We start from the raw sequence: 25,627 nt of genomic DNA, 5'->3' as shown, positions 1-25,627 counted from the left end.
TCCGTTGGTTGGATGGGAAGTTAAAAAGGATCAAGTGGAGCGCGTTTTCTTATCTGGGCGCGTTACCAAGTGGAAAGAGATGTCCCAAAACTCTGTCCCAGAGGCCGGAGCTCAGGAGCGGAATTAAACTGGGCTGCGGAAGAACTTGAGCCGGAGCGAGATAATTATTGTGTATAACAGTGCGGGGCGATTGCAGGCATAGCTCATGTGGCAAAATGCAAATCACCGTTTCTGCAACAACACCGCACCGGCTCCGTTTCTGCAACGATTCTCACTCAAAGGTGACTTTCAGGAAAATGTGTTTTCTCGCCCTCCAGCCACCCCAGCGCAGTGCTGTGCTCCTGGTGAGAGGTGCAGAGAGCAAAGCTGGGGAGAGGCTGACATCTGCACCGCCGCAGAAATCTGTATGTTCTAGTTAGGAAATTCAAGTGAAAATGTGTCAAACTTTTCAACGCCCTAGTGTGTTCTTTTTTGGCTCAATGCCTTTAGCTGATTCAAAATGAATTCTTGCAATAATTGATACGAAGATAAAGTGCGCGTGAAGATTAGAGAAGGCGATTAAATAATACCAAGCTGATTCTTCAGATCATGACATGCGCTTTGTTTCTGAGTAATTTATTTTTAGATAAAAACACGAATTTCTGATGTTCGATCTTCTCTACCCTCTTATTCACTGTATTTGCCATGTGAAAAATACACCCTCATGCCGCGAGGATCCAGTTACTCATTTTAGGGCAAATTATTCCCCAGAATAAGAGCTATTTATTAAAGTGATACGAATTGTCCCAAACCTGAATCAGAGCGTGTTTTTGCGGAGAAATTCAGAGGTTTTCAGCCAGCAGCTTGCGACCGACAGAGCGCTGACAATGGGAAAGAAACGTGTTAATTGTAGAGTAGAAATCACCAGGCAAATAAAACATCCACAGTTTTGACTTGAACAAGCCTAGGATTATTTATCGTTTCCGCTTCAGTTGAAGATTTGGATGGACAGTCCCTGCTAGTGCTGTGTGATTTAATACAGAGATTATTTTTCTACGACGACATGAATTTTATTTACTATTCAACGAAAGTTTCAGTTATACCAGGTTTCCGCGCCATTTTTAAACATTATTTTGTCAAATAGGATTTCAAACTGGTCAGTGCTATCGCCGCCTTTTTAATGTTCTCCCACATGCTGCTAAAGAGTCGCTGGTTGTGTCGGGAGAACTAAACTGCAGAGGGACACACTTCCACACGCACTCACACTCAACACTACAGCAGACCCACTCTGACTCATTCACACAGGCACGCTAAGAGATACACACACTCACTTCATGGTATATGTTCACCCGCTCGTTCTCAAACACAGAAACCGGGTGCACTTACAACAGTGTGGATTCATGTCCCACTTCCGGAAAAAAAAAGTCAAGAATTGTGAATGTACTCGAAAGAGTTACAACAGTGTGGATGCTAAGCAGGGGAGTTAAAATCAGACTTGATTCGATTTCAAGGGAGTCTCACTGAGTTTGGCTCCTGAATCAGGATTTAAACTGTATTTGAGTTGTGAATGTAGAGAGGCAAACGCCATTCCAGCTGTAGTGTGAACGCTCTGGTTCTTTCACACTCTCGTATCGCGCATGCGAGCTCCCTCTTACTGGCTCATACACTTTACAATCCACCTCCCTACGTACAGCATGTGTAACAGAATCACACACACCCAGACTTACCAACAAGCATATACCTTGTCATGTACTTTCTTGCGCAGTGGCACTTACACACAGGATCATTTTCACAATCTTCTCTGCTACACACAATTGCACATTCTCCTTTTTACTCAGACAGGAATACCTAGAGGCATGTGTTCCTAAAACAGAAGCCTACAGTTGTTCCGACTGAAACCTCCCATGTCAGTGAAAGGGCACTTGCCTGACTTCTGAATTCCAACCAAGGACCAATTACGCGACTGATAAACTTAAAAAGTCCAGTTTGGTTATCGAGCGATGAGCCATTGCTAACGCCAACAGTAAGTTTCCTGTAAGGATTATGGTGTCTTATTTCTATCTTACAGAATCAGAGCGGTGCAGTTCAATCGTATCAAAGTGACAGGTACCGCAGAACTGCCCCTTGTTCTCTGAAGGCACCTTCGAGTTTTTCTCCATTCTGGATCTGGGGTGGTGGGGGGTGGAAACGGAAGGAAATGGAATGGGGTCCGAAGCAAAACCTCGGGTTGGTTGGAATGTAATTGCGAAGTGCAGCGAGATCACTGGCTGACACCCATTAGACCCACAGAGTCACAGTAAAATGCCGCAGGGACTTTAAAATATATCTAAACAACATTCACCAGCATTCCGTAAGCATGTCCTGGAATACTTCCACAGAAAACGAACATGCTGAGGGTCGGTTTAAACGTAAATCGTACATTTAGTGACATTGTCCTATATTTGCGAAAATAAAAGGTTTGATGTGTATCCTTAGGACACCACTGTTTGAAATAAACGTCAGTTACTGCAGATTGAATGTTAAATGAAGCACATGCGGGTCAGAGCAAATACAATGAACAGGAAGTGTAGCCATGGGGTAAAAAGGAACGCTGTTCATGGTGTGGTGCCTTTCCAAATATAGACAAGGATGATTCAGTACATATGTTAATGATTACAATACATGTCAAAAAGTGGAGAGGGCTATATGCCAGTGACACAACACGGATTGTGCAGAGTAAAACCTGCTTCATTGTACAGAAAGAAATGCGCAAATCTGAAGGAACGAGACAAACAGAATCAAGGGTGCAAGGGTTTAATGTAAAGAATTCGAACCCGTTCATATGTAGATTAAAGTTCATTCTGCTTTCCTGGTAGCAAGATCAGTAGCGAGTAGATATTCCCTCTTGGACATCTAAGAGTCGGGATTTATAATTGAACACTGTTAAAGGCACCTTGACCTACTAGGCAACTTTTTAGTGTGTGTGGTGGGAATCTCCGCCGCAGGAATCCCTAATGAGGTATCCAGCTTCTCACCATTTGTGCGGTTAAATGTAGCTCCCCCTCCATCAGACCAGCTAATGTTAGTGCAGCGTATTGTCCAGTGGAGGTTGTGAGGAAGCGACACTGGAAAAGACAGATAACAAGGGTTAGTCAGTATCAGTGACATTTATTGGGACCAAGTGACAGATATTGAGGCGTAAACACATTCCCAGGTCAAAATCATTTACAACGTTGATATATTGAAGTCAAAACGGCAAAGTTAAATATAGACCGCAGTATGGAAACGACGACAGGGGATAACACCATGGACGTGTCCTCATACATACCGCACACACCAGTGGAGCCTGCGTTGACATCTGAAAGCTCCCGAGAGGTTTGGAGTCGGGTCAGGAAGGAACCCGTATGACGTTGTTGGCACATGGTGCCGTCAGCATAATGGGGACTGAGTACAGTGCTAAACAACAGGACTGGGATTATTCTCTGAGGGTTGGCTACTCTATTTTTTGGTGTTGTGTCGTGATAACTTACCAAATACTGCTGCAGAGTTCATGGGAGAGACATGGGGGAAACCATTGGGCTGTGGCGAATCGAATCTGCATCAGAGCAAAAGACCATAAAGTGCTACTGAAGCTATTGTTTAACGATAGAGTGTGGCAAGTAAGACGTGTGTTATTCATGAAAGTTAACTTTATATGAATGCTGTTGTCTCCTTTTTTACTTCTCCGGACAGCATTCCTCTTCAAGTTTGAGAAGTTCCACATGACTGTTATGTGATGCAAAGTCGCATGCAAGGTCCTTGCATCCAGCTGTCGCTTTTTCAGAATACCTCCTTAGCTATTTAAATATATTAGATATAAAACCGAAATGATCCTTTTACTTGCTGAACACATTTATTCACGCCAATGTTTTCACTGGAAACTATTTACCTGTCATTTCATCGATAACTAACAATTGATGGTTTCTATTGTAATGCTGACAGGCGAAGACATTGGTGGCAGCCTGACTGATCGGTAACATTGACGAAGTGTTGGAATGAAAGTGATCGGGTGTCCGGAGAATAATTTCGCACGGCCCTGATAAACTACTAAATGCATCCAAAATGCACGACTGTAGAGGTTTTGGCGGCAAGGGCTAACTCTTTTGTTATTGCCGCTTCAATCCCATACTTTTTCCCTCACACACCCTGACTGACAAAATAATGATAATCTAAAAAGCAAAGTTGCACTCACAACCAACTGCAGTTTGCACTCCACTGTTAAAATTGTAAAATGAATAATTAATCAAAAAACGCTCAGAATTCAACTGCTGTTTTAACTATCTAGACATCCTTTTACTGTTGATGGTGAAATATTCAGCTCCTCGCCATTATTGCTGGATTCTCCGGATTTAAGTGTACTCAATTCTTAATATATTGTATATGTTTCAAGGTTAATCTGCTGGCATAAAATGTGTTAATTTTAAGCAAAACCTCGATTTAAAAGGCAAGATCGCAGAGGTAACATTTTACGATGTATTTTAATTAACTACATTGCAACCGTGCCTTTTCATGTTATTCTGCACGATGCACACATCAATATAAGGAGTGCGGAAACGGGACTCACTAATTAACGATTAATGAACACATTTTTGGTCTAAAATGAAGAATGCAATAATCTTCTTAAAATCCCGGAAAACGTGGCCGATAGATTCAAACAAACGATTTTATCTACAGTGTTATGCAGAAAGGTTCACGCGCATACAACGCATAAAAAGGCAGAGAGAATCTCCCTCTCCCTTATACACACAAATCAATCAGACGCAAAAACAGTCACAAATATCGGACATATATTGATACAACTGCAGAGGTGTGTTTCACACATAGATTATGTACACGTGAAGGACACACACATGAACCTCATGGACCTACACATTTGGTCACACACAGACATCAGTCAGTCACACGAACACAGCATCACATACACTGAACTATTGTCCCATACCTTATACAGACAGATGACAGTCATATACACACTAACGCACTCGCAGATATCGGTTACTGCACTTACACACACACACACACACACACGGGCCCACCCAGTCACACATACACACACACGCTTACAAACACACACACACCCGCACCCACACTTACACAAACACTTACACCCCCCCACACACACTTACACAGACAGCCCTCCACACACACCCCACACACAGCTTACACAAACACACCCCACACACACACCCCTACCCCCACAGACACAGACACCCCCCCCCCACACACACACCTCACACACACGCTTACACAAACACACCCCACACACACACACCCCTACTCCCACAGACACAGATACACCCGCCCCCACACACTCCCCACACACACTTACACAAACACACCCCACACACACACCCACCCCCACACACACACTTACACAAACACACCCCACACACACTCCCCAGACACACTTACACAAACACACCCCACACACACACACCCACCCCCACACACACTTACACAAACACACCCCACACACACTCCCCAGACACACTTATACAAACACACCCCACACCCCCACACCCACCCCCCCCCCCCCCCACACACACAAGACCCTGCAGACCTATCCTAAAAAATACAACGCCGAGGAAACAAATGATTACTTGTTCCATCGTTTAAAACATATATTTGTTTCATATACACTTTGCCCACGATATGTTTAATGGAAAATTCTCATTCATTTACTAATTTTTATTTCCATTTAGCAAGCAGGGGTATGTTGCTATGCCTCTTTGTGTTGGGACTTGCAGTTCGATTGAATCCATGGGTAATTAGGTAACGCTGGCCTTCCCATCTAATCACTGTTATCAAGAATTAGTAGAAAAATTGGAAGCTATTATTTTCAGAACAGCATGCTGCCAACAGGACATTATTGAGACATTGACTTGAAGAGGCAACATGTGTAACAGAAGCTTTTGTGCTCTAGAGTTTTCAAATTGAGAACGAAGAAAGTGCTTTTCTGCAAGTGTAAATACAGGAACTACATCAAACAAGCAACAAACATAATCAGAAGAAATGTTTCTTTCTGTCCCGGAACATATAGAGCTTTCGACCTCGAGGCTTCAAGATATTGTTAACATTTAGGCGTCTTAAGGTTAAACTAAACAAAATATCCAATTCGCCATATTAAGGGCCAAGAAAGACGATGAGAAGTCACTGTACAAGAGTGGAAAAGAATATATTTATGTTTTAAAACAAGGCAGGAACTATTTCACTTTCATTTACACCAATACCAAAAGCAAACTTTAATTCAGCAAAGACTCCTGCAATATGTTATGAAAGATCCGTGCTTATTATGACTTATAATTTGAATATTTTCAAAAGTAGGGATTGGAGTAATAAGATTAAGACAATAAAAACAGCAGCTTGTATTTTTACAAAATATCCCGGGGCGCTTCACAGGAATATTTTGAAGCAAAAATTGATACTGAGCCATGGACGATTGACCAAAAGCTTGGCCAACGTAGTAGGTTTTAAGGAGGGTCTTAAGGGAGAGGTCGAAAGGCAGAGGGAAGGAATATTGTGCTGGGGATATTTTGTCGGACTATTCTGGGAAATACTCAAATAGCATGGCATAAACACAACACCTTAAATGTCATAGTAAAAATGGAAGAGTCATACGGACTCGAAACGTTAACTCTGTTTCTCTCTCCACTGATGCTGTCAGACCTGCTGCGTTTTTCCAGCATTTTCTGTTTTTATTTCGGATTTACAACATCCGCAGTATTTTGTTTTTATTTTACCTTAAATAACATCTCCAGGAGTCATCACATCCATGATATCAAGTCCTACTGGTAAAAAAAAAAGTTCTGCTTATAGTGCAATAGTCTAGCAACATTGCAGTTCCGGCAATAATTCTGCAAAGGATCGAAGTAAGATTCTTACAGCTATCTGTAGGGCACTTGGGCGGCTCTCCACACGACATTAGGACATTAGGCTTCATTGTCTTTTTCATGTGGTAAGACAGGAAAAGGCTGGTTAACCTTCTTGTGCGTTGAAAATAACATGCGGGTACAATGGTGCTTCACCCACAAACAGATTCGAGTCAGTCTGAAGACGATTTACCCAAATTCTATGACGAAAGAAACAATCCAATAAAGGCAGATGCAAATGATATTTTTTTGTCTACTCTGCCGACGAGGGTGGTGGGGATGGGTGGAGGAGGTGATGGTACTGGAATTTTACTTTGAGACTACTCATCCATTTCCCCTTCTGCTGATGTTTCCGTTTAACTACATTAACACCCAAATATCGTAATATTGTAAATTATGATGGTATAAATCTGTGGGAAATGGTATGTGAACACCCTGGAGCATCTCAACAGGTTACTTTCAGTGTACCTAAAATGATTTGTGGAAATCTTTCTCCAGATGCCCAGGGTAAGGAATGGGAGGAAAGACAATATAAGGAGGCACTGGTCACCTGTACTGGGTGAATCAATTCCACTTACTAAATACCCTACAGCTACTAGAATAAGATATGATCTTACCTGCTGGAAGTAGAAATTATAAATCATACAAAAGGAGGCAAGTACCGATAATTAAACGAAACTAAAAGAATTGAATGCTAGTTCTACATTCCTAGATGACATGACAACAGTTGAAAAGTTATCAATGAGCTGTAAAGAGCTCTGGGCCATCTTGAGGCTGTGAAAGGCACAATGTAAATGCGAGTATTTTTCTGCAAAATAAATTAAATTGCATTTTGCGTCTTCTTGCTGCGGAACCCATGTTTAAACTATTTCAAGTAAGATCTTAACAGTGCTGAGAAAATATTGATATGGGTGAGTGCGTGCAGGTTTGGTGAGATTACACTCAGTCTTGGAATATGATTGTATCAAGAAATGACACCAGGAGGCATTGCACGAGAACCAGCCAATTGGACATCCTTCGCAAGGCAATCAGGCCAATGATTGGACTAGACTAATTAATGATCTACTAAAAAAAAAGTTATATTTTATTTCGAAAGAACAAGGCAATTACTTTTCAAAGATTCATTCCAAGAACTAGGAAGTAATAGCACAGGTCTCCCCCAGAAGCCTGCATCTTTTATTAATTGTTGCACGTACGGTTTAGATTACAGATATTAGCTGAATGACTGCAAGAAATGGAACTGGTTGGTCCTGTCTCCACACTGAAACCAAATTTATTGCATGTACTGAGACAGTGTGAAATATTTACATTTAAAACGACGCCTCCTCCTCTCCAGGCTCAGGAGTGCTGGAAATTGACTTCCTGGGATCGAAGCTGTTAGCTTGTACCTTAGCCCGACCTATCTTTCAGTGTTCAATAAAAAAGAGGCCCTGCCTTAAAAGGGTACCACCAACCAAGTTCTAAACACCAGTAATTATTGCCAAATGATAAGTTCACCTTTAAAGAATACATTACTGTATAGGCTCACCGCGAGAAGCGTATGTGCCCACTACCCTTATAAAACCTGCTCGTGGAAGGCATTGACATGCTAAGGAATCGAGACCATATACACACTGCCCTGCACAACAAACAGGAGCTGCAGGGAACTCGATTAATCGCTTCTGTACTGCCTCGCTAAAACCAGTGTCTATTGGCTCTCCCAACATTTCTGTTTGAGAGGGAGCAAAGTTAAAATAAAAAAGATTTTCGCGTTTCTGCTTAAGAAATGAACCCCAGTCACAGAGCCCTCTTAACAAAGTACGTTCATGGGTCTGTTCAAGAAAGGACAGGACCCTGGAGCTGGGAAGAGATCAAAGGCCCGGTTCCCAACTAAGTGTCGTTCACAAACGATCACATGAATGACACCGTCCCACTAAAATACAACTAAAATAAAGCATGTTTTATTAATTAGGGTTAAATTGAGTCACAGAGAGGGGGATTTGTGTTGAAATGAAAATAATGCTTTATAACAACGTGATTGACTCAAAAATTTTAGAAATTAATATCTGTACGCTTTTACAGAGTTGAACAGATTAATCGCATTTTTAATAGTTTCATGTACCTATGAGTGTCACAATTTCTGAAAGCATTATTTTGAATTAAATTGAACGCTTTGCGTTATCCTGCACCTATTCATGCAGTTAGTTAGTTGATACAATGTTGAATGAGCATGCGCTTACAATATATGTGCCACATTTCAGCATTATATTCTACGGGTTCCACCAACATGTGTTTGGTTAACCATGTGTCAAGTTTAATTCAGTCGCAGCAATGCACACCCTTGCAGTATTGTTATGCTGCACTGTCAATCAAAATGTTCAGCTGCGTAACACCTATGTTTCTGGAGAACTGGCTGTGCAACAGGAATGATAGAAATGTACGCTGTAAGGACTGCTTGTAAGAAGATGGTTTTGAGCATGGATTGCCTTATCCTCCACACTGACATACCAAGTGGAACTGGACGAGTTTTTTTTCCCGACTGCCGCGAAAGTTCTGTGAAACTGGTTCAAAGTGTTAAAATTGAAAGCTTTATCGCGCCAAGCCTAAACCAACCTGCTCCCATTCAAGGTGGTGTGTTTATGACGTGATGAAATGAACACCATCTAAACCTTGCCCTTGCGTTTTGTGCTCGTTGCTGCGGGTTCTAAACCCACCACGGCTCTTTCTGCTGACTCTCCAAGAAGTGCTGCACATGTGTTTCGATGAATCGAATATGTTGAAAGCCAAGTTCGTGCGATGTCAATTCCAGCAACACACACACACACACGCACACATTAGTTTTAGTGAGTATGATCACATTTGGCGTCCACGTGCACTGAAATTGTGGACTTTTGATACTACTTTCGTCGCCAGCACTTTCTTGCGAACTAATGGAAGCATTTGGACCTATTGCTTGTCTGCTACTGGACTCGCCAGAAGTAGTTAATCAAAGACCAGAATACCACAGGTTCCAAGTGAAAATATTTCTTCTGCACCTTACATTAGCATGTAAATTAGTATCGCTGCCTGGTAATCATTAATTTAGAGCAGAACAGTACTTTTATCTCTGTAATTGAAATGACTAAACTTTAAACATCTCGCAATGGAATAGGTCAGTAAGTCGATTGCAGTTAGCATTCTAAAATGTTTCTTTTAGCACGTCGGGATTGCGTTATAATCAAAAACAGAAGATGACAAACTCTATGTTTTCGCACACTGCACCTGCAACAGCTTTCAATTCGTCAGCCAAACAAGAATAAAGTTATTGGCACTTTAAGAAGGCAGATTTGGTTTTTTTTAAACGAATCCAACATTTAAAATATTTTCTCCAAGTATTAGTATAACATAATAATTAAGTTGATTAACAAATTAATTGGAATTCAGGTACTATGCAAATCCAGGACAATAAACTGAATTTAGGGCCTGGCTTCAAATCCGCGATCAATCTTGATAAAACTTTCTTTACATCGTCTTTGATCAGTATTTCAAGTTCAAATTTAATATGTTGATTTCTGCACCAGGGTTATGATAATCAGCACAAAATAAAAATAGGAAAGATGATCAGGCATTTGATCACATTAAGATCACGTCGGCGCAGGAATTCTAACTGCCTGGAGCTCCAGAGAAAGACAACTGGCTTATAATGGCTGATAGCGTATTGGATCTAGATGATATTTGAGTTAAAATCGACGCTAGAAGAGTGAGTGACGGATAAAAGGAAATATTTTATAATAGATCGACCGACAGTTTTTTTTTTCCAATAGGTTTTTGAAGTGTCAGCACTGTGATTGACCAATGATTGAAATAATGAAGATGTAGGTGTTTTATGTTGGTGTCTGTATGTGCTAACTGCAGACGAAAGACAGAGGGATATGTGCTGAACTTCCAGGGCAATGTAAGGTTACATTAATAAATAACGACGTGTTAAATGTGCGCATGCATAATTACTTGTGATGGTGTAACAATACTTATACTTGATACATTAGTCATTAATGCAGTTTTGTTTCTCTTTTTTATGATTCTGTGAGACGCTAACTTTATCGAATGTACTATTGGCTAATCATTTCTGCCGGGACGTTATAAAATAAACCACTGAGTGGCGCTATACGCAAATATATTAGATAAGGAAGCTAGACAACACCTTAGGTATATAAAAAAGTGCTTCATTATTTTAACCTCAGGCTAAAAACTGAAGATTTACTTACAATATAAAACATGTTGCTTAAAAAAAAGAAATTTGCAATAATTGAGCATTTAAGATAGAATGTGGTTCGGAGCTGTGGTCCCCCTCAACACAAATAATAGCAAAGATCCCATCTTATCACATGAACTCAATTCGTTGACAGCATTGAAGGCGATGCCTTTCTATTCGGAAAAAAAATACATAAAAACAGTGGCTTCGTTTTCAATTTAATATAATGTTTAAGGGAGAAACGTAACATTTAAATAAACGATTGCCTCTAATGTCAAAAGTAGGAAGTATAACTTTCCTAGCCGGGATTTTTTAAAATCGCACTTTATGCAACTTCTACATTAAGAAAAAAAGGTATTCGCCTGTCATGGTCTCAAAGTTGTTTTTTACAGATTTCGTGTGAATTTATTCTATTGGAGATACAGTCTCCTTTAAATCAAGTATATTATTCATTTTCCACAAACAAGTGTATTATGCATAAAAGAATATAGTGGGATAGATACAGATCCACATTTAAACTGTTAACTATAATAATGCTTAAAGGGCCAACGAGGTGACATGAACATTTTAATTCAATCTGCGTTAGTATTAGCACCATCAGAATAACTTAGACTCCAACATTTCATTTAACGATTCCTCTGTTTTTAATTACGATGTAAAACTTAAAATATATCATAGTTGACGTTATGAATTTTCGGGTTTGGAAAGTAAGCCGTGATGGCTTTTATCATTTTAATAATTAAAAAATAATAATCCTTTAGTGCGAGAGATTGCAAAGGTAGGTTCACCTTGCCCTTAGATGGACTGAAAATCAGTGTTATTGACGTGTCAGCCACATAACAAGAAAGAACAAGCTATAGGTAATGCCAGCCAATACGAAAGTGAAAAATGTGTGTCCAACCAACTGTTAACACTGTTCATCCTGCGCAAAGGATTTTTTTCTTGTGTATTTTAAAGCTCGTTTGGTTTATTGCTGTCTTTATCTCATCGGTGGCAAATTGGCTGATATTCTGCTAGTTGGGGGTATATCTACCTTCATGAAAATATAGAAATTATCCATCACTGTGTGTGTCACACATCTGACTTCATACATTAACATATAGATATTTTATCCGTGTGAACTAGTTTATATTAAGACTGCGAATGCTTCCATTTCACATCAGAAGGCTCAATTGTGAACAATTCAATCGGCTACATTGAAATTGTATTGAATGGGCATATCATTATGCTGAATTAGCTGACTTGCTTACTATAGCTGATATTTTGAAATGTCTGGGTGATTTAACATTGGATGTGGCTTCAGGTTCTCACGCACAAAGCGCTCCTATTTTATAACTAAAGTTCCAATTTTATTCAAGAAAACGTCACAAACCCGTAAACCATGGCACGTGTTGCATTTTGAATGGATTATAGTCTGATGCCATGAATTAAACATCCACTGATTGGAGAGAAAGGGCTCCTGAGCGTTTTTCACTGCACACTAATATCCATTTGTCATTATTTAGTGCTCTGGTACGTCATTAAATGGTACGTTCAGACATCTATTTGCACCCCAAAAGCCACTAATTTGTGTTCTATTAAAGTAAACTTTTTATATCATTTTTTATTTGCCTGGTTGAGGCCTAACCAAGGTAAACAGGGCGAAGCAAGAACATTATCTCTCATTACCAAGCAAGTTCAGCAAAACTGGTTTGACCCATGGTGGAAAAAAGATTGATTTACTTAACGGTGACTTTTTCAGTAGTTCCAAGCTGATGGCAATTTGAAGGAATTAAGAACATAAAATACTACCGGCGCCTTCAAATGAAGCTGCATTCGTGATTTATGAGAACAACAATCAAATTCTTGACTGAGGTCACTATGAATACTTATTAACTGACTTCCCTGACTATTATTTTTGAATAATGTCGTTAACATTATCCACAAAACTACTGAGGTTGCACAATCGCTTTGGAGGTCTTTATTTACCTATTGTTTTAAAAGTAAACTGCTTAGTGAAAGTTCTTCTCTTCAACCGACCCAAGCACACTCACACACGATCAAGTCTTCATTAAACAATGAACAACAAAAGTTGACCTAAGAGATTGAGTATAGCAGTAGAAGATAACGCAGCTGATGCGTTATTTTATATACATTCGCGTTAACTCACCTTAACCAGAATTTACCGTGAAGCCCAGTCTGCAGCGAAGAAGGTGGTGGTGAAATGGGGGAATGGGAGGGATGAAATACAGGAGAGTAAATGATCGCAGTTGTTCGGCTCACTATCTGTTATTCTGTGTTTTTTTTAATTCATAGCAGTGCGGACATGTTTGATATGTGACTTGACATAGTTCGCCATAACACTTCTAAGACCCTTTCGATATACAGTTATACAGTTCACACACCACGGAGCCGCTGAAATAAATAAACACCCAAGGACCAGCCAGCGAGGATATCTTAAATAATATTTCACATTCAATTCGAGAGTAGATGTTATTATGGCCACCTTGACTTATCAAAAATACAGGTACTGACAACATCAATATTCCTTTCCAGTAAAACTTCCCTTCTCCAAATGCACCACCATCTCCGCTAAATAAACCTTACTTTTTAAAAAAATAGTTGGAGGTAAGTTAGCTATGGATTTAAAAGGAAGTTTAGTTCTGCCAAAATGCATATAGCCAGCTTGAAGTCAAAAAGCAAACAAGCCATCGAACCATAAGGAACCGCGGTTTGTCTGATGCGTAAATGTATTCTTTTTTTTTTCTTAATTATGCTTTGAAAATTGATTTTTATTTATCTGAGTCAGTACTAGTTTAATCATTTAGGGTTCGTTTTGATGATTTTTTAAAAATGGAGCTCATGGTGTGCCGGCATATCATAATTCCTTCCAATGTTTCTGGGAGACCAAAATAGTAATTTCCAGTCTAGTCCATTGCAACCTTTATAGAAAATTTATAATTAATGTCATAGTAATGTTATAGCATAACTGGGAAGCTTTAAAGATGTAATTATGTAATAGACCAGTGCTGCAAGTGTTTAAAAATAATTAGCACCGCTTTTATTCCAAGTTTTGCCAAAATCGGATAGCCTGAACATGTGTGGACATTCCCCTGTACTGCAGAAAGTGCAACACGAATAAACTGCAAATCTACTGTTTGTTTAATTGTGGAGCTTATTATTGGTAGAATTGCTGGTCTAAACTGCACTTATTATTTGCAAATGCAGAACAGGGTTGTAAATGCAATAGAGTGCGAGCAGCGTATTCTTTTAGGTTTGAATTATTTTCTGTTTCCATTCCTGATCCCTAAATGAAGTGTAACACTGATCGGGTGATGGGCGAAAGAGTGTTCATACAAATAGCTTTTGCACTACCGAGGACATAGCCTGTCATTGGTTTCTGAATATACATCTAAACCCATTTGCATTATTTTCCGAACATATTACATGATGTAGTGATTAGGAAGGAAATTGTTTTCCATGCTATTAATGCTGTACTTCAATTCGAAACATGGCTGAGGTCAATGACAATACATGAATAATTCAAAATAATTCACTGTGACCCATATTAGGTGCTTTGTTTGGGATGAAATAAAATATAATTTTCCTAGCGCTCAAGCCTCACCAAACTACAAAGCTGGAGCTGTTTATTTTGACAATTGCAACTCCGCTGTGGGATTAGCATGGTACTAGATGGTTTCATAGTACCCTAGAACTTCAGATCAAACTTCATCATGGATCTAGAACGTTCTTTGATGTGTCGACCCGGTCGCTATTACTAAACAGTAAGTAATAACTGAAGTTCTGACCCTTAAAAATAAGAGAAATATTTTCTCTCTGTGATGGAATTGAAAGATAAGGTTAAGTAAGTCGCTGCCTCGAATAATAATATTTAACCATTTAACAGTGCATTCCATTGTGCCAATGTTAAAAAGGCCCATTCATATAGACTGTATGCATCATACCCCTAGATAAGGTTTTATAGGCGCTCTCTGTTGTGGTGATTTTGATACTAGTCCCACATTTAGGGGAAACAATATTCATTTTTGTGTTATGTATTTATTCCCAGTTCCTTGTTAACATGAAGCAGCAAAGGCGTTTTGTAATTCGTCAGGAAGATAATTATGCTAAAACATTTGAAGTTCCAAAGGCTCACGTCTGTGCACGGAGCCAGTATTGAATTCATTATAATAGCCAATATTAATAACAATATGGAAACAATGTTCTTGACGTCACTGTTGTTTTGATAATAACACAACAATAAAGCGGCGCGGTATTTAAAACTAAAGAGGCTTTAATAGCCGCAGCTTGAACAACAGCAGGAGCTGGTGTGTCATGGCAATAATTAAAAATGAGCGACAATGGGATACAGTAAAAAGGCGCAATCGGACACTTCCCTCTTCGAACTGCTGCCTGCTACAGTGCAAAATCGCACCGTACCCAGAAAAGCGGGACACCACTGCAATACTGAGCCATTTACCTTCATATACCAATAAAAAGATGCACACATAGACAAAGTCTAAATTCAATATTTCAGATGACACCTTACAGGAAAACAGCTGTGATTGAACGTCCAATTGGACGGGTAGCGTGCATGCAGAGCGCTATAGGGCTGATCATATGGAGGAGCCTCCTTACACCTAGAACAGACAACCTCCTCGTATACAGTGGGAAGAACAAAATAAAATGACTGATTAACAAAATGCTTCAATATTTAATTTTCTGCCCTTAGTGAATCCGGGAAATACCTGTTTACGGGACTCTCTGGAGTGGTTGCAATTAAGCGCAGGGGAGTGATACATGCAGGGTTTTTTTTTTTGTTTACTTAATACAGCCCGAATTATTAACATGTAGCAAAGAGAAGGGAGCATTAACGGACCCAGGAACCACACAGACTGCGCAGAGTCGATATAATTATCTAATAGCATAATTCCCCTACCTGACCAATGGAAATATAGAGAATTCAGTCCGAACAAGGTCCCTGGACACGAGGCGGCAACCAAAACAGGGAGCGATACGAAAGTACGGGAGACTGCGCTCTCTTCATCTCATGGAGATTTAGATTTGTTGTTTTAGGAATCATTTCTAAACCCACCTTCTAATCCCGTGTTAGTGTTGAATATTGTGAGATGCGGTGTAAACTTAAAGAGCGTTACGACGTGAGCTGGAGGAAATTCAAGGGACAGATTGAAAATTCGTGCCCTGCAGCTTTCCCTCCATTAAAGTGTTCCTTGATTCTGCATTAAAAAGGTATTTACTTATCGCGACCGCTGTCAGGTTGTATTCGGGTTCTGTTTCAGACACCGAAAAGCCGAGTCGTTTTTGTTAAGTGGTTGAGTTATGACTGGTTATCGAGGAGGGGTTTTTTTGGGAGGGGGGGTGGGGGGGGAGGGGGGTTGTCTGGTGCTTTGATCCATTCCGTATGGATGGAGTCCGCCTCTCCGGGTTTAAACATCAATTGACGCACTTAAGAGTCTTCCCTCAACCTCAAGGCGAGTAATAGCGACCAATCATCAAGCCATTACAGGGCTTCAGTGGAAGCTGTTTATGTGATATCAGCACTAATTAGCTCATGAACTAACAAGTCGTTTGCACAACTTTTCAGCCGTGTGATAAAGTGACCGCATAGATGGATTGTCTCTGGACTATGTGGACACATCGCTACTAAAGTGTTCTCGGACCAACTTTTAATGTACTCTCTCTCCAATCTCAGCAGTAATACTTTTTTCTGGGGAGGGGGGAGTGTTGCACAGCCGCCCTTTTTCTCTCTCTCTCTCTCCCGCACTGAGGATATACTGACTGGTAAACCATGTTCCAGCCAACACCTAAACGGTGTTTCACCATTGAATCTCTGGTAGCTAAGGATAGCCCACTGCCTGCTTCGAGATCAGAGGAACCTATAAGGCCGGCCGCCCTCAGCTATGCAAACTCTAGTTCAGTGAATCCATTCCTGAACGGCTTTCATACCGGCGGCAGGGCTATCTACTCCAACCCGGACCTGGTGTTCGCTGACGCGGTCTCGCACCAAACCAACACTGCTGTGCCGGTTCACCCAGTCCCTCCACACGCTTTAGCTGGTCACCCTCTGCAGTCTTCCCATTCTCCGCATCCCTTATTTACATCGCAACAAAGAGACGCTTCGAGTTTCTATCCATGGCTAATACACAGGTACAGATATCTGGGACACAGGTTTCAAGGTACGTCCATGTTTAAATGCACTGATTTCCGCCCCCCTCCCCTCCCGCCTGTTTTCTCTCTATTTTCTGCTATTCATTTTAGAGTAATTTCCAACTCATCATCACTTCACTCTAACGCGCCGTGACAGGTCTCTCTATTCACGGCTTCATCGCATCGGCCGCCGCTAACTTCTCTCCCTCTTCAGTGTCGAGCCAAAGTTTAAAGTAGTCGTTTGTTGTGGGCCCTCGTTGCCGGAGCTTGGGTGAAGAAGCCTGCCCGGAATCTGCCCGGTACCGGGACGGGGAGCTGGGAGAGACGCCGATCCTTCAAAAGGGGGTTGCGGGGCTAAGGGCGAGGCGGTCAGAGGAGCGGCAAGCTCGGGACAGAGGCTGGAGTTAGCTGCCTCTTGTATCGAATCGGTTACCCCACCAGCGCGCACACACTGGGAATGCGGCCTCGGAGGCGATTCGCACCGTGTCAAGAAGCACATTTGGAGTCGGTGTTTTTTTTTCATTTTCCTTTCTGGGTCAGTTACTGAATACAAAGGGGGCTGGACATTGAGGACGAGTTTTGCTCAGTGCTTAATTCAGGAAAATATCCGAATTCCATAACACGGGCTTGCTTGCAGTTTATCTCGGAAAGTGACTGCGTATGGAAGCGAATATTTTTTTTAAACACACTCTGCTAATTTATTCTATTAAAGTAGATTAAGATGTGTGGAGATGTGTGTGTGTATATATATATATATGAAATATACTTAGAGATAAGTATGTGTGCAATTAGAAGATAAACGAACCGCTGTTTTTGTACTTGTGCACATTGAGCACTTTTAATCGTTTTGAGAGCTAACTAATTAACTTCACTTGTCTATGATGCCGGGTACATTTTACCCTTCATTAAACGGTTAAAATGGTCTTGTTATTAACGAGTACAGTTAATAAAATGACGCTCGTTCCCTGCTGTTGTGTTGAGTTGTAACGGCCCAGGCAGCCTGGGCTCTGTACTAAACCAAACAACCTCACAGCTCGGATTATCTCGATTCGTTCAGAGTTAACAGGCAGCCGTGTACAATGCGCGCTCGATGTGTTTATTTTAATGCAATTAGGGGATAACATATTCAACGAATTCTATTAAGTCAAATCGATATTAAATGCTTACTAAGATCTTGAGAAGTTAGCGCCTGGCCATTTCCAGCTTGAAAGCGTTCACTGCAGTTTGAGTAACTTCAATGCGAAATTGCTTTCTGGGCAACTGAAGATTAATTTTAAAAGCGCCGAGGCACATCGACATTAAATGGCGGGATTTGGTCCTGTTACAAGCTAGCCCTGAATCCTTTCTGTTGCTTTCTTGTGTGATTCTCAGGCAACGAGGCGAGCCCCGAAAGCTTTCTATTGCACAATGCACTGGCCCGAAAGCCCAAACGCATCCGAACGGCATTCTCCCCGTCTCAGCTCCTGAGACTGGAGCACGCTTTCGAGAAAAATCACTATGTGGTGGGAGCCGAAAGGAAGCAACTGGCCCACAGTCTCAGTTTAACAGAAACTCAGGTGAGAGAGCGCTCTTCTTAAAACAAATTCGCTTTTGAGGCTGTGTTCTTTTTCTCTCTCGCGCCTGTTGTTAAATTATTTGTCATTGTAAAATAACTTTTTTTTTGCTAAAGAGAGGTTTCACAATTTTTTTTTTGTAAATTCGCTTTTTAAGTATTGAGGCCAGTGAGCCCTCGACGTAATGTGATGCTTTTGTAACGGACAGTTGTAAAATACGATTGGAAGTTGCAAAATTGCAAATGCTGCTGTTACATTAAGAGAGGTTTGTTCGTGAAGTCAATGTCTACAGGGAGAGAACTATTCAATTACAGCCTTTGTTGATTTCAAATTGTCTTTCTGTGCACCTTAAGATGGATCAAAATAATGAGCTGAAATTATGCAATTTTACACGACATTAATCACAAACAATTAACTCAGTGATAATAGGTAACAGTTTAAAGTTGTACGATTCAGTTGGCCGTAGCCGGCGCTGTAACCGAATTGTCCTCGCCAATATTAGGGGTTGTTTATTTTAGCCCTTGGGTTTGTTAGGTGCGAATGATGTTTGGGATTTTCAGTGCAGCCACTTAGTTGAAGGAGTCACGCAAGAAGTACTGATGACATCTGACATTCCACGTCCCATTGAATATTTGTACCAGCCCATTTCTGTCAACAAGCTGGTGGTATTCGCGAAATCTTAATGACAATTCAAAAGTAGACTGTGTACAGGTAAAAGTGAAAGCGAATTGTGTAGGAAATAGCGTGCACACAGGCGGACAGCCCTGCAGCGGCCCGTGGACAAGCGCCCTGTTAACGCTTTGTATTTTCCAAAATCGTATCGGGCAAAACATTGAGGAGGAACAAATGAATCGCCTCCTTCATATGCCTGTCGAACAAGGGAGTGGTCAGGCTTAATTTCCTAGTTAATGTGGTTTTTAAGGTGCCTTTGTGTGATTGCGAATCGATGCTGGCTGGGTGCTTTTGTCTGGGTGTCAGGCTTGGCCTTAACAAACGGGATCCCTTTGGAAATCAGCAGCCTCCCCCTCAATTAGGAAAGAGAGAGCAGGTTTATTTTCATTCGGTGGCTAACGGGGGAATAAAAAAGCTTACAAGACAAATGTGGGTTTTATTTAAGCGGACTCAGATGTCCGGATGCTGTTTTCTCTATTTACTACAAACTTCATTTTTAATTTAAAAAAAAACCGGATTAATGTTACTTGTGCATTCACAAGATTAAAGGACAATTTGAATCGTTCTTTCTCATATATCTGTAACTGACCATCGCCGCTTCTAAAAGGAATAAATCCAGTTCGAATTTACATTTGGGGAGAATTTCAGATTTTGTGATGAAGGTTATACGAAGCAGTTTCAAAGCGGAAGCAGCATTTTGGGGACTTGACATTTTGGTTAAATTGTTGAATGCGGAGACTAGCCTCCTTCTCTCCATGACACTTGCTCCCAGCGAGAACTTGCAAATATCCCAGTCAATCAATCGGTTCATTCTCTTCAGAGAACGGGGAAATTAAAACTCTACTGGCAAGCTATTTTCATTTATCTATTCAGTGAGTTTCGGCCTAAAACCTGCCCGACAATCGGTGACGCGTGACTGCAAAAATGAATGCGAATTTGTTCCAATTTTCTGGTGGTATGGAAGGACAAGTGAATGGGGGTGGGGTGGGCAGGGTGGGGGGGGGGGAGATTCTTAAGAGCAAGGGTGGGAGGTCAGGAGAGAAAGTTCACAGTTCGAGCGGAGGGGGATAAACAGACGATTTCATTGGGAGAGTCTAGTACTTTTAGCCTTTATATTTCAGTGCCTGATGCATTTTTTAAAAATACAATAAATCTAACCCTCTTCCTCTGATTTTAGTGGTAATAATAGAGCGGACTGTCTTGTGCAGACTAATATTGCAGCCACCATTTTAGTATTTTGCGTAGAAATTACCTGCGCTTATATTTGCTTTCATTTAAATTACATTTCAGTACACTTATCATATTTTGGGCATGACACACGTTTCTTAAATCGATTAATGGTGAAAGCAGGGAATACCCCGAGCAAGTACTAATAGGCCCTGTGAAATACCAAGTAAATCAGTAATAGTCCAATTATTTTCTGGTGAAACCGAGCAAGTGTTTCAACGTTCAACTGATAAACCCTGAGAAGGCAGAGCCCATTTAATCAAATGCATGAACTACTCAAAGCGGATGGTAGCATCGGGAGGGGTGGGAGGGGGCAAGAGTTTGCACGCTGCCGTCGAATTCATTGCAACTTCTGATACTTTTCAGGTAAAAGTTTGGTTTCAGAACAGAAGGACGAAATTTAAACGGCAGAAATTGGAAGAGGAAGGAACAGACGCCCAGCAGAAGAAAAAAGGGACCCATCATGTCAATAGATGGAGGCTTGCGACCAAACAGGCGAGTCCTGAGGAGATCGATGTCACCTCGGACGATTAGGACTGAAAAGAAAGAAAATCGTGTCAAACTATAGTGTTAACTTTAAAGCAGCAGAGTCGCTGATGTAGAAAAAAAAATGGGGGAAAATACACACTTCAACCAAATGCAATTCCTGTGACGAGGCAGCTGGGGTAAGAAGAGGTCCAAGAGGTGGCACTGCACGTACCGTAAACTATCCAGAGGCAGCGATCAATCAACTCCGGGGGCAAGAGATTGACAAGCGGACTTGTTCATATTGTATGCAGTTCGCCTTCACGCGTACCTTCTAATCCAATTCCGGACTTTTTGCACTTCTGAATTCAAATATTAAAAAAAAAACTGAATGGGAAAACCAAAATCCACATCTGTTTCAGCAACTTGAATTGCATGTGAGCCGTTCATGAAAAGATGGATTATTATTTAAAAACTAAAGGCGGGACTTATTTTTTAATCTTTTTCTTATTTGCTTTGAGAGAAGTTCTGTCAGATGTGTGCTTCTTTTTACAGACAAAAAAATTGCTGTTTAAAAAAAAAACTCCTGTTAAATAATAATACCGTCGACGTGATTGTGATACAGCTATATGAAGTAGAAGTGCTGCGTTTTTAGTGTTCTACAAAACCAATAAAAAAAAGTTAGACTTTTTTTTAAAAAAAAATAACGTTTTGACCACAATTTCGGTCCTTTATTTAAAATAAGAAAACTTTTTTTGGGGAATAAAACAGTAAAGAGTATTCCGGATATTCCTTCTGCATCGACCTGAAGCGAAAACAAAATTTCCGTGAGGTGGCATTTGTTTGGCACGACTTGATCGCGAGTCGCCACCAGAAAAGACTATCAGCAAATGAAAAGAAGCAGTGGCCATCTCTGTTTCAACGACGCACTGAGCTTCTTAAATACGTGTTTATAGCGACACTAAAGTTAAAGATGTTTCTGTAATGTCTTCTATCGAATGTAGATACTTGTCTTTGTTGAGTTTGTTGCAATTCTAACACATGATACTTCCAAGAAGTATGCCATTGTCATTTTTGTCAATAAAGATTTATCCATTTGCTGCTCAGAGTGATTAAGGCAGTGAGGCATGTATGGATCGTTTTTAAAATTTGAAAAAAAAAACCTCAAAATGACCCATCCCTATCCCATAATATCAACCTGATCTCTTTTTTTATCTTCGGTTTAACCCGTTTGACATTACTGAACCTGTTAACCCTTTGAAGGCTGGATTCTATGGCAACGTTGCAGGAGAACGCAAACATTTCCCTTCATCGCTTAACATCCACCAATGTTGTAACTGCTAGCATGTAATATATTGTAAAATATTATATTAAGAAGTCGGAAGAAGGAGACCAATGCCGGAATAGCTATTTATCAATCTTGTTTATTTGTGTTTTTTTTTTAAAAACTGGAATCGTGTTTTAATCGAAAATACGCCCTTAATTAAATTATTACATCATTACCTACATATCTTGGGGGGAATCCAAATCTTTGTTTGGCAATTTTATTTTTCATGTCATTATTTTTGTATTCCATATAAAAGGAAAGACAGTAAAGGTGAACAAATAAAATTAATTTCGTTGGTGTTTGACATGTGGCAAAACTTCACCTCACAGAACGATATAGATTTTTTATTATTTTAATTGAAATCGTAATTAAAACTGTAGCATTTGAACTGTTTGTAACCAGCTCTTGACTACAAAACGGGTTTCGGAGCCAGGCAATGTTTTTCATGGTTCATTTACTTTTCATCCTGATAGACTGCATTAATCAGTTTTATTTCCATTGACAGAAACCTCGTCTGCTCTGTATAGCTACAAAGAGTCCTGAAATCTTTTGTGAAAGTGCAAATCAGTTTAAGCAATTATCATACCAGGAATATGAGGAAAGCGGAGGCAGCGCTACTGGTTCGTTTAATCTCTTAATCCGTGAATAGAGGGAATAGTTTGACATAACTCAGGACAATCTCACCAGTCGTCACACTGTGATACGGTGCAGTTACAAAGTACAGGAAAAATAAGCGCTTTGTTTTAACTCGTGTCTTTAAATTGTGCAATTAATTGCTGTGCACACGCGTATTCGCAATGGGGAAACAAAGTTTGGAGAAACCGAGGGTCCTCCAGTATCCTGGGGACCTTAATCAAATGCACTAACGGCGGAGGTTGATGTATATGAAATAAGATTTTTTTTTACATTATGGGCAAAACGCCAAGTCTGTCGGCGGCTGAAAGTTTACTCATTGGAATAGGTCGTTTTTCTTTTTGCCGCCGTTTTCCCTTGCTCGGAGTCCTTGGCGAATTGAGAAATATGTATTCACAATTTGCTTTCTCACATTTGCCTCCCAGAATTTTCCATTTTGTTTTTGATGCTGAGTTTTAACCCGGTGCTGTAACGTGTTCAATCGCTGGGGTGTTGCTTTATGGTTGGGGGTATTTGATTAACAATATGCAAGCGAGCCCATAGTTCTTGATTATAAAGCTTTGCACTTAAGAACAGCGTGGTCATTTTCCTAAATGGTTTCCCATCTAGATCAGGAAAAGAGCTTCGTCTTGTGCTATACATATACTTAGCAGGAAGAACTTAAAGCGTCCTGCGCAGTAACAGCAATAAATCTTTTGAGAATACCATTAGCTTTGAAAAACCTAAAAGCTTTATTACAAACCGAGCTTTGAAAATAGGGGATTAGGAGGCTGAAAAGGTTCCACAATACTTAGAAGAAAAGGTTTCATGCTAATGAGGTTAATGCCCTTTGTATCACAGGACTACACAACTTCATTACTCACTATCTCAGCATACACCAAGCGGCGCTGAGGACCCGTCTGCCGCTGAATACACATGAGCTTTTCCCTGACCGACTAAAGAAGGATTTTATACCAGGTCTGTTCAAACTAGATAATTATATCTTTTCAAGTCGGAATTAAGATAAATAACTGGAGGAAAGGCGGCTCGCCTTGATCCCTTGAACCAAATTCGGCGCACTTTTTCTAAGCATCAAACAGTGACAGGACAGTTATCTCATTAGAAGTTCCTGTATCTTGTCCCGCTGATTCCATTTAGTTATTTTTAAATAAAAAAACAAATGCTGTGTATTAATTATGCTCTAATTTAAAAAAAAAATTACCATTATACATATAGATTTCCTGAATATTGTGTTCCCTTTAATGTATTCCGAGCTCCAAATTTCGTCGCACAGAAAAAAAAACTCAATAATAAAAGCCCGTAATTCGTAATCCCCAGTGGCGCTGTTTATTGTGTGTTTCTGTGTCAAAATCATCTCCTATTGTGGAGACATAGGATTAATATTTCCATTAAAATATCAAAGTGATCGGACTGGTTGCGTTAGTTAATAGCGGGATTATCCTGAATTTTGATGATAGTTGGGGTGTGGGGACACAAGAACTACTTTTTTTGGGCTATGCACTGCCATTATTGTTGACAGCTCTCCTGTATTAATATTGTACCTGGTCCCCAAAATGGGTCATTTTGTCTCTGATCCAAAGTTTCTTCAGTGCTAAATGCTGGTTTAAGAATGGAAGCGAGTGGGCTCCAGCCTGCTGTAATTTCCTTTAGGCGCATCACAGAGCACCTGAAATTGCCTGTGTGCACATGTAGATGTATTTCACATGTACCGTGTCAATGTGGGCTAAATAGCACTAAGATAAAGGTTACATCAATATTATTTATGACTTATATTTCACCATATTGTATATATTGTTGGTGAAAATATAATCGCCGCTAATGGGAATGTAAAGCAAGATGCCTCTTCTCAAATTCTTTCTCATGCTTCTCGATATATGGATGGACATGTGGATAGAGTGCCAATTATTTGGTGACTTCAACATTTTTTTAAGAAAGGAAGATTTGATTTACGATTCAATTTTCAATTTCCTGACGCCCCGTCTTCTCATTTCCTTTGTTCATTTTATTCAAGCGTTTCAAACTTAATTTATATCCGTACCGCACACGGAAATTAGCAACGCGATTATAAACAAAGTAAACTCATTGTGAAACTTGCCCGTGAGGAGTGGCTCATTAGAAAGTCATTTCCCTGATATACGGGCGTCAGTTTGATGTCCCCTCTGCCTTCAGTCAGAAACCCAAACCTGACTCGACACCACTGTTGTATCCTGTGATCAGTATCAGTCTTTAGGAACTACTTAGACCTCATATATCAATTGATTTCCTTTAAGAAAACGAGCCCGCTGCGATTTGGAAGTGGGAGTTTTGAGAACCTAGTGACCCAAGCACTAACCCTAATCCGTGTGATACCTGGTCGTGGTGGGACAGGCGAAGAGTTAAAACATTTTAATGTCACGGTTTCAAGCGCCAACAAAAAAGGGCAATAAATCAATCTTTTCTCATTTAATCGATCGGCTGTAATTATCCCAGCAATCCACCAGAGTGAGTCATTAAGATAGCAGAAACCTGACTTGAAGAATATCCATTC

General features: G+C 40.3%; 1 protein-coding gene across 1 annotated transcript; it reads left to right on the top strand.

Annotated features, from left to right (window-relative positions):
• Positions 1 to 16,549: 16,549 nt before the first annotated feature.
• On the top strand, positions 16,550 to 22,246 carry emx2 (empty spiracles homeobox 2). The gene is made up of 3 exons (XM_078566032.1): positions 16,550 to 17,252; positions 18,595 to 18,779; positions 21,042 to 22,246. The coding sequence occupies exons 1-3, from the start codon at positions 16,865 to 16,867 to the stop codon at positions 21,207 to 21,209; spliced, it is 741 nt and encodes a 246-aa protein (XP_078422158.1). The 5' UTR covers positions 16,550 to 16,864; the 3' UTR covers positions 21,210 to 22,246.
• Positions 22,247 to 25,627: the final 3,381 nt, after the last annotated feature.

This window comes from Cetorhinus maximus, chromosome 20 (genome assembly GCF_964194155.1).
Source record: "Cetorhinus maximus chromosome 20, sCetMax3.hap1.1, whole genome shotgun sequence".
NCBI classification, from domain to species: domain Eukaryota; kingdom Metazoa; phylum Chordata; class Chondrichthyes; order Lamniformes; family Cetorhinidae; genus Cetorhinus; species Cetorhinus maximus.
This window is presented reverse-complemented; position numbering and strand designations above follow the sequence as displayed.